The sequence below is a fragment of the Lontra canadensis genome, unplaced genomic scaffold (assembly GCF_010015895.1).
Source record: "Lontra canadensis isolate GAN:19392208 unplaced genomic scaffold, GSC_riverotter_1.0 scaffold305, whole genome shotgun sequence".
Taxonomy (NCBI): domain Eukaryota; kingdom Metazoa; phylum Chordata; class Mammalia; order Carnivora; family Mustelidae; genus Lontra; species Lontra canadensis.
In genome coordinates, this window is record NW_022631299.1 from 94,592 (window position 1) to 105,192 (window position 10,601).

Sequence of the window (10,601 nt, forward strand, 5' to 3'; positions counted from 1 at the left end):
CCCCCCCCCCCCCCCCCCCCGCAAAGGACCCCATGTCTACAGCGTCCTAGTTTCTCTCAGTGGCGGTCCCCTCCCTCCCAGGCCTGGCCCTCTGAAGTCTCAGGGATGGCGGCTCCAGGCACTTGCCTGCCGCTTCCTCTTCTGGGCCTGTGGTCAGATTGCCAGGACAGGCAGCACAAAGGACATTAGATCAACTAGTGCGGTGTGCCCTCTCTGATTTGGCTCGGGCCTTTTAAATTAAATTAAATTAAATTAAAAATTTTTGGGGCCATAAAGGACGTTATTGGAGGAAATCCGAATATGGACTGTTCGTTAGATAATCCTGTTGCACAAATGATAAAGGATGAATTTGGAGATGTGGCAAGCGGAGGCTCTGAGGTCCCAGGAATTCTTAGGGGAATGGGGAGAGAATCTTTTTTTTTGGGGGGGGGAGAATCTTAAGAGGCTTCCAATTTTGCTAATTGGTTGATTTTATTTATTTATTTATTTATTTATTATTTATTTATTTATTTTAACCTTTGGATAAACTACAAACCCCAGCGAATACCGTGAATTTCAAGGAAAATTGCAGGGTGTGTGTCCTGGATACTCCAGCCTTCGGCTTCAGACGGCCCGGAGAGAAGGGGTTTGGTCTGGGGCTCTGGAAAGGCGAGGTCCGGGGTAGAATCCTCCAGGCTCCCTCCGTCTCCTGGATATTGGCCAAGGCTGGAGTTGGGGCACGCAGCCCCCGGCGGCGCGGCTCAGGAGGCTCCGACTTTGGCCTGAGGGTGAGTCTCGGAAGGTCTGGAGTGGTCGTCTCTCCACTGCGCGCTGTGGCGGTGCCGCACTGTCCTCCTCCCAAGCCCCACGCTCTGCAGGGTCATTGGTGAAGTTGGGCCTGGAGAGGACTGGATGCTTATCAACCACACAGCCCGGTGGCTAGGCCGGATGCCCTACCGTCCGATCCAGCCCGAGTTCCCTACTGCTTTCTGAATCCATTCATCCAAGGGAGAATCCAGTGCATTTCTGAGCGTGGGACTCCTGGAGGAAACAGAAGAGCCAGGCTCCGCGAAGCTGGTGTTCGAGGAGCCGCAGGAACGCAGGCAGGGGAGGGCGACTGCGCCGTCTGCACCCGAGCTCTGTGGGGGAGGGGGCGTCTGTTTCGACTGTTCTTGAAGGCCTGAATGCGCGTTGGAACACGACAGAAATTCAGACCAGTTTTGAGTAACTGCCCAAACCAATCTCTGGAACTCTTTCTAGCCAGAGCAAGCAGCTTGGCCAGTGCCCCAGTGGCCTAATGGATAAGGCACTGGCCTCCTAAGCCAGGGATTGTGGGTTCGAGTCCCACCTGGGGTGGTAAGGCTGTGCTATCCTTTAGGTGTGTGTTGGAAGTTTTACATTACAAGAGGATGTACAACCTAAGTGCGGGGGGAGGGGGGAACCTGTGGAACTCAAGCTTCCACCAACCTTGAAGTAACAGTGTGAGGTTTTACTCTTCTATCCAGTCACAAGGCAAAGAGAATTGTCTTGTACCTAATGGCAAGAGAAAGAACAATGTACTCCTACATCCACTCCACGCCTGTGTGAGTGTGTCTTAATACTGATGCGTGTGCAAGATTAATTGGCTAAGTACTGTGTTGTTCAACCTTGAAAAGAACCTCAGCCTATCTCTATTGACCTGGAATACGCAACGCCAAGGTGAGAGGCGTGTGATCCACTTCTTCTAAGACAAACAGTAACTCCCAAACCCCAGTTGATTTTGCACAAGTGCCCAGAAAAGAAACGTGTGTAAAAGGCTGTGAATGCTCAGGGCCACGCAGGGAAAGGGAGAAGATGGAGACTAGCAAAATGCCAAGTGTGCAGCTCAAGAGGTAAACAGAGAATGTGGAGGGCAGACGTTGTACCTGGGAGAGGTGAAGGTCAGAGCTGAATGGGTGCCTGGAGAGAATCGAGGTGACATGGGCCAGTGATAAGGTTGACTTGGTCTGATTTAGGACTGTGAGTAATTTTCTGCCTGGAGTTCTGTTGTTTCTGTCTTAAAAAATGAATTTTGTTAACTGCTGTGTCTCTAGTAATGCTTACCGTAGGTGTCCAATGAGTGAATGAATGACTCTGTGAGGCCAGTGGCTTTGGGTATGCTGGAACACCTTTGGGGCCTACAACTTATGGGAGGACAGGAGGGCAGGTGCATTACTGCTGGGTGGGTTTTGTGGTTGAGCCCCTGCCTCAGGACCCTGGCTGGCACAGTCCCTGAGCCACCAGCTGACCAGGAGCCTTGGGGCGAATCCTGCTCCACTGTGTCTGTTTCTTCTTCGACCAAGACTCCTTGTGCCCCAGCTCGATCCCGGTGGTTGTACCCACGGTATTTATACATTTCTCGGACTAGAAATGGCAGAGTCATGTGCCCAGCTAGCGCAGTCAGTAGAGTGTGAGACTCTTAATCCCAGAGTCATGGGTTCTGGTCCCGTGGTGGGCATAGGCATCCCTTTCTGCTTGCGTACTAGGCAGCAGAGAAGGGTGGGAAGGCCAACTTTCCTTAAATCCATGCCCCATAAATGTCCTCGAATGAAACTTCTTAAGTCAGCAAGACTTGGAAAGTCTATGTGCGTAGTACTGTATCATCTTTTTTTTTTTTTAAAGATTTTATTTATTTATTTATTTGACAGACAGAGATCACAAGCAGGCAGAGAGGCAGACAGAGAGAGAGGAGGAAGCAGGCCCCCTGCCGAGCAAAGAGCCTGATGTGGGACTCGATCCCAGGACCCTGAGATCATGACCTGAGCCGAAGGCAGAGGCTTTAACCCACTGAGCCACCCAGGCGTCCCGTACTGTATCATCTTAATCTGATGTATTCCGTTCTCAGTCTTGGCACTTTTGACTTGGTGAGCCAGACCATCCCTGTTGCACAGCCATGTCCTGTGCACTCTGGAATGTTCAACAGCACCCTTGGCCTTTATTGTCTAGATGCCAGTAGTTTCCCCATAGTTGTGACAACTAAAAGTGTCTCCATATGTCCAGTGTCTCATGGAAGTGAGCCACTGGTCTAGAGACTCAAGCCCAAACATATTAGTGTGAATGGTTCTCATCTGTATCTGACTGGAGAGCTAGCTTGGCACAGGGCAGCCTGCCATGGCCAATCTAGAAGGCAGCCTGGTGGGGTCGGGAAATGGGCTGCATACTGAGGGCTGAACAAATATAAGTTAATATTCTGAGGCTAATGGGAACCAGTTTTCTCACTGGCAGAAGTAGAAAAAGAGAAGGCTTCAGTAAATCCTATGGAATTGGCATTGGAGGTATTAGTGATGTTATTTGATAACTTGGTAAAGGTTGTGTCACTGGAAAAGATAGTTGCTCATAGTGACTTTATTATAGCAATTCTAATAATGGTATATTTCCCCCTTGAAATTAACAAGTGACCTGTAAAGTGATATAATCTGATACTATGTGAATATTCTGGTCCCTAACAACTTATTATGCATTTTTTAAAAAGATTTTATTTATTTGAGAGAGAGAGAGAGTGAGAGAGAGCATGAGAGGGAAGGAGGTCAGAGGGAGAAGCAGACTCCTTGTGGAGCTGGGACCCCGATGTGGGACCCGATCCGGGGACTCTGGGATCATGACCCGAGGCAAAGCCAGTGGCCCAACCAACTGAGCCACCCAGGCACCCCTACCTATTGTATTAACATTCTTTCATAATCATTGTCGCAAAGGTTTATTTCACTGGGAGTTAAAAAAATGAAGATTTCCTAGTTTTATCATTTTTCTGTATTTTTTAAATTTGAATTCAATTAGCCAACATATAGTACATCATTAATTTCAGATGTAGGATTCAGTAATTCAAAAGTTGTGTATAACACCCAGTGCTCATCCCATCACGTGCCCTCCTTCATGCCCATCACCCAGTTACTGTGTCCCCCCACATCCCCTCCAGCAACCCTCAAGTTTGTTTCCTATAGTTAAGAGTCTCTCATGGTTTTCCTCCGTCTCTGATGACTTCCCATTCAGTTTTCCCTCCTTTTCCCTCTGGTCCTCTGTGCTGTTTCTTATATTCCACATACGAGTGGAACCATATGATAATTGTCTTCCTCTGGGTGAATTATTTCACTTGGCACGATACCCTCCAGTTCCATCCACATTGATATAAATGTTAAGTATCCATCCTTTCTGATGGCTGAGTAACATTCCATTGTGTGCGTGCGCGTGTGTGTGTATCACTCTTCTTTATCTATTCATCTGTCAATAGACAGACATCTCAGCTCTTTCCACATTGCTGTTGTGGACGTTGCTGCTATAAACATTCGGGCACACGTGCCATTTTGGATCCCTACATTGTATCTTTGGGGTAAATACCCAGTAGTGTGATTGCTGGGTCGTAGGGTAGCTCTATTTTCAGCTTCTTGAGGAACCTCCGTACTGTTTTCCAGAGTGGCTGCTCCAGCTTACGTTCCCACCAACAGTGTAAGAGTGTTCCTCTTTCTCTGTATGCTCCCCAAGATTTGCTGTTTCCTGTCTTATTAATTTTAGCCATTCTGACTGGTGTAAGGTGGTATCTCCTTGTGGTTTTGATTTGTAGTTCTCTGATGACAAGTGACGTGGAGCATTTTTTCATGTGTCTGGTGGCTGTTTCTATGTCTTCTTTGGAGAATTGTCTGTTCATGTCTTCTGCCCACTTCCTTTTTTAAAAATTTTTTATTTGACAGAGATCACAAATAGGCAGAGAGGCAAGCAGAGAGAGAGGAGGAAGCAGGCTCCCCGCTAAGCAGAGAGCCTGATGCAGGGCTCGATCACAGGACCTTGGGATCATGACCTGAGCCGGAAGGCAGAGGCTTTAACCCACTGAGCCACCCAGGCACCCCATCTTCTGCCCATTTCTTGACTGGATTATTTGTTCTTTGGATGTTGAGTTCTTTATAGATCTTGGATATTAGCCCTTTATTTGATATGTCATTTGCAAATATCTTCTCTCATTTTGTAGGCTGCCTTTTCGTTTTGTTGACTGTTTCCTTTGTTGTGCAGCAGTTTTTATCTTTTTTTAAAAGGCTTTATTTATTTATTTGATGCAGGGAGAGAGAGAAAGAGAGCACAAAAGCACAGAGAGAGGCAGGGGGAGAAGCAGAGGGAGAGGGAGAGGCAGACTCCCCGCTGAGCAAGGGGCTCGATGGGGGGCTTGATGGGCTTGATCCCAGGACCCTGGGATCATGAGCTGAGCTGAAGGCAGACACTTAATTGACTGAGCCACCCAGGCATCCTTCACCTTAACTTTTAAAACAGCTTACTAATTTACCCTTTTGTCTTAAGTGTTCCTTCTCCAATCCTTTGTTCAACTCAGCTGATGGAAGAAGTAGTGGGTCACAGTAACTAGATGTTTTTTTCAGGGACATTCCTTCCCATTTCCATTCTTTGGATCTGTTTGGAAACTGCCCCCACCCCCTCCATTTAGTCCTGCTGATAACGTACATCCCTGGATTCTCACGTGGTGGGCATTAGGTTGATGACCAGGGTGACTAGAACATCCCACTTTCCCATCCAGAGCAGTTGGCTCAGATGTGGGCATGGGTCCAAGAAGGAACGAGCACAGCCTTGCCTGGAATTTATAAGTAAACACTGCAAGAGGCGCCTGGCTGGCTTAGGCAATAAAGCATGTGACTCTTGATCTTGGGGTCCTGAATTTGAACCCCATATCATGGTAGGGTTTATTTTTTAAGATTTTATTTATTTATTTATTTAACAGAGAGACAGCAAGAGCAGGAACACAAGCAGAGGGAGTGGGAGAGGGAGTAACAGGCTTCCTGCCGAGCAGGAAGCCTGATGTTGGGCTCCATCCCAGGACCCCAGGGGTAGGGTTTACTTAAAAGATTGCAAAGCCTCATTCCAAGTCTCTGTACTCTATGCCATCCCACAGTGCCTACACCCAAAAGGGAATAAATCTTTTTTAAAGTTTAAAAAGAAGGTGCCTGGGTAGTTCAGTCGTTAAGCATCTGCCTTCGGCTCAGATCATGATCCCAGGGTCCTAGAACCGAGCCCTACATCTGGCTTCCTGCTCCGTGGGAGGCCTGCTTTTCCCTCTTCCACTCCCCCTGCTTGTGTTCCCTCTTACTCTGTGTCTCTTTCTGTCAAATAAATAAAATCTTAAAAAAATTTTTTTTGGAAAAAAAAGTTTAAAAAGAAGTCACTGGTAGAGAGAAGTTCTCTGTGCCCAGTAATTGCTAGTCTAGGAGGATGTGAGTTTGGAGCTACTGGTGGACATCTTGTCTGCTACGTGGAGAGAGGCAGTCTGTAGAATGAAGTCAAACAGAAAAAACAAAATAGGTAAGAAATACAGGTCCTAAAAAAAAAAAAATATAGGTCCTGATGTCATTATTTGGGTCCCTTCATCTAGCCCTGCCTGAACTTGCAAGAACTTTGGACTTTGCAATTACATTCACCAATAGATTCTACTTCTCCTTAAGCTGATAGGAGTTAGTTTCTTATCACTTGCAAACAGTGTCTTCAGTAATCCAGTGACCATGTTTCCCTTCTTCCACAGATGTTTGGTAATTAACATTATGAGTTTTTTTGGGTGTGTTTGTGGAGATAGAATGTACAGAAATTGATATCTGATAACATGTGTCTGATGGATACATGAGGACTCATTATGATCCTGAAGTTCTTATGTTGAGTTACTAGGAGCAGGTGAATATTTATTAAGACATCATAACCAGCATGAAGAACACATTGTTCACAAATGACCCAAAGTGGAAGATCAGTTAGAGAAGCACTCTGGTTTCCAGAATACAGTTTTTTAAGAAAAATGATTCAACTTTCACTTCTGATGGAAGCGTATGTTTTTCATGAGTAACCCTTTAATATTATCACCTCAGGAAAGTAAACCTTACAGTGCATAAGACCAAAAACTTTATGGGCACCTTAACGTGAGATCTTGCCGTCAGTACTGTGGAGTGATAGCTATTGGACTCAGAAATTCTGCCTTCCTTACTGGCATCCATATCATATTAACTGACAAATGGACTCAACAATGGTTCCTATTCTTCCTCATTTATCCCCAAAATTAAAATATAGACTAAAAAACTTGTCAACTGGCCCCTTATAAAATGACTATTACTATATGAAGATAAACACAAGACACTGTTTCCAAATGGCATTTATCCAGACTATAGATGACTGAGCAGAGAGGGAGGGATGTAAATATCACTTTGTCCCTTCAGCCTCTATATAGTGGACATGGTCTAAGCCCAGTGCATTGATGAGATTAGGAGTCACGAGATGTTAAACATAAATTACCTCATTTAATCTGCACAGCTGTACAAGATGAATATTATTTTGTGATTCTATGCAGGTTGATAGATTTCTCAAGGTCACACAACTGGTAATGTTGGATCTGGGAATTAGCTGCACATCTGTGTGAATCCAAAGTTTATTCTCTTAATTCATATACAGCATCATGTATATTTCCTAACAAGGATACCATCACAGCTTGGGTGGGAGATAAAATATAGGATTGTGAGTTTTTTCTAGCAGAAAACTTGTTGCTAATGATTTCCCCCAAGATGGCTTCATTTCCAATGTTGCCAAGCTCTAAAGCAGCAATAACATAACTCTGATGGCAGGCCTTTATTAATCAATGCTGGATCCAAAAGAGCCCAAGGAGAAGAAGGGAGAATTACTTGCTGTTTATCTGTAACGAGGCTCTTAGGGAATATGGCCCTAGTGGCCATGGAAGCTCTTGTAAAGGGCTGGCCCTCTGATTCCCCTATACATCCTTCCTACACCAAGGGTTGTATACGCCAGACATCCTTTCTTGTACTTGTACACAGTACAAGTCTGTGTACTCCAGCCCTTATTCAAGCAGAGTGAGCCTGAAAACCCCAATGACAAGTCCCTTTTCCTCAAACCAGTAATCTCTGGCCAGGTCTGGAAAAGTGAAGCAAGCTTGGGACTTCTGGTGACTGTGATGACTGCTGTTCTTTTTGGGGTAAGAGTCAGATCAGCAGGACTTTATCAATAACTGACTGCTAAGTTATAAACCTTTGGGGGGGGCACTCCTCACTACCTCTTTCTTTAAAGTGGAGCCAAAGAAACAGTTCTGAGCTCATCACCATCCCTTGTGGTCACCTGGTCATGACCATGTGTATCTTCTATGTCCATGAGACCTGAACTGTGGAGAAACCAATTGGCTGAGTGTCTGCCCCTAACTCGGGGTCATTTCCATTTCCATTTTACAAGTTAGACTGAGGGCTGGCTCAAAGCTCTGTCAAGTGCTCAGAAAATGTTAGCCCAGGAAGCAGCAGCAGCAGTATGATCGAAGTGATCGGTCACTGGTATGATCCTCAGAGCAAACATGTTAGGAATGTGTAATGTCTGGATTAGAGATAATGGAACTGAAAAATGTCCTCTAAGGCAACACCCTCATGATAATCATGACACCAATATCCACATATTAGGATGTATGTTTACCATATGTCAGTCTCTATGGTAACCGCTTACCTGTGTTCTCTAGTACTCATTCTAAATATTAATATGTCTATTAATATTCTTATATCTATAGTGATTTGTGACACTATTTGAAGAAACATGGTCATGACAGAAAGTTCAAACATACAAAGAGTGTATGGATGAGACCACTGTCACAATCTTTCAATGTCCTTCCAGAAGCACTGCCCTCATTTTGCTAATGAAAGGATGATGGCACAGGAAAGGCCATCCCTGGCCAAACACACAGTGAGCAAGGTTCTAATGCCTCACCTCTACCACACAGCCTTTCTCTTTGCGGTCTTCTTAGTTGTTCTGCTGTAACCAACATTTCCCAGGCTTGTGAATTTTTCCTGCTTTACCTGCCTCTGGGCTCAGGCATCCAGCCCCATGAGAGGGACCAACCAGTCGAGCGTCTCCGAGTTCATCCTCCTGGGGCTCTCCAGGCAGCCCCAGCAGCAGCAGCTCCTCTTTGTGCTCTTCCTGAGCACGTACCTGGTCACGGTCCTGGGAAACCTGCTCATCCTCCTGGCCGTCGGCCTGGACTCCCGCCTGCACATCCCCATGTACTTCTTCCTCAGCAACCTGTCCTTCGTGGACATCTGCTTCGCCTCCACCACTGTCCCCAAGATGCTGGCCAACCATATACTTGGGACTCAGACCATCTCCTTTTCTGGGTGTCTCACACAGATGTATTTTGTATTCACGTTCGTGGACATGGACAATTTCCTCCTGGCTGCGATGGCCTATGACCGCTTTGTGGCCGTATGCCACCCCTTACACTACTCGACAAAGATGACCCCCCAGCTCTGTGGCCTGCTGGTCATGGGGTCGTGGGTCATTGCCAGCCTGAATGTTCTGCTGCATACCCTGCTGATGGCTCGACTCTCGTTCTGTGCAGACAATGCCATCCCCCACTATTTCTGTGATGTGACGCCCCTCCTGAAACTCTCCTGCTCTGACACACACCTCAGTGAGATGATGATTCTGACCGAGGGTTCTCTGATCATGATCACTCCATTTGTTTGCATCCTGGCTTCTTATGTCCATATTACCTGTGCTGTCCTGAGAGTCCCATCCACAAAGGGGAGATGGAAAGCCTTCTCCACCTGTGGCTCCCACCTGGCTGTGGTTTCTCTCTTCTATGGCACCATCATTGCTGTGTATTTCAACCCTTTGTCCTCCCACTCTTCTGAGAAGGACACCGCAGCCACTGTGATGTACACAGTGGTGACCCCCATGCTGAACCCCTTCATCTACAGCCTGAGGAACAGGGACTTGAAAAGGGCTCTTGGAAAAGTGGTTGGCAGGAAGATGTTTTCCTTCTGAGGAGAGGATCAAAGCTGAGTTTTATTTCCATGCTTATTGTTTCTATCAGTTTAAGATAGCAGCTGTTTTGTCAAAGACAGTCTGGAAACAAACATATAGATGTTTGTGCTAGGAGCATGTCGAAGGCCGTCGCTACTTATTTACTTGTGGACTGAATTCACCCATAACCTGTTGCATCTACCAAGTAATGAGACTTATTTTTATTGACTAACTTTTGAATTACTTTACACCCAAGTCAAGTATTTCCTTTTTTTTTTTTAATTTTTTTTTTTGCAGGGGAGGGGAGAGAGGGAGAGAGAGAGAGAGAGAGAATGTTAAGCAGGCTCCATGCCCAGTGCAGAGCCCAACATGTGGCTTGATTCCACAACCATGAGATCCTGACCTGAGCCAAAAATCTAGAGTTGACACTTAACTGATAGAGCCACCCAGGTGTCCCTCAAGTGTTTCCTTTTTAAGTGGTCTCTCTGGAAGGATACACGCTACACATGTTTTTTAATATTAGAATTACCTGGAAGCCCTTACAATCCACTGATCTCCAGGCCCCAACAATGACCAGATAGATCAGAATCTCTTGGGGTGGGGGTAGCCACAACACAGGTTGTAAAAATCTCAGATGACTCTAATGTGTGGTCAGGGTGGGAATCACTGGTCTAGCTCATATTCCTTACATATCCTCTGTTGGTCAGTCATAAAATTGACAAAAATGGTCAGAAAATTTAGTGTTGAGGGGTGCCTGGCTGGCTCAGTCAAGATGAGCACACTACTCTTGATCTTGGGTCATGAGTTCAAGTCCCATGTTGGGTATAGAGAAAACTTTAAAAAAA

General features: G+C 45.9%; 1 protein-coding gene and 1 non-coding gene across 3 annotated transcripts in view; both read left to right on the top strand.

The window, feature by feature from the left end:
- Positions 1-1,262: 1,262 nt before the first annotated feature.
- TRNAR-CCU lies at positions 1,263-1,335 on the top strand. The gene has a single exon. It is a non-coding gene; the product is annotated as a tRNA-Arg (tRNA).
- Positions 1,336-8,838: 7,503 nt separating this feature from the next.
- Positions 8,839-10,601, top strand: part of LOC116862696 (olfactory receptor 1F1-like) — a 3,240-nt gene continuing 1,477 nt past the window's right edge. For both annotated transcript variants that reach the window (XM_032850057.1, XM_032850056.1), the window contains exon 1: positions 8,839-9,747. In XM_032850057.1, coding sequence (XP_032705948.1) covers positions 8,839-9,747 — 909 coding nt within the window. The remainder of the gene's footprint in view (positions 9,748-10,601) is intronic.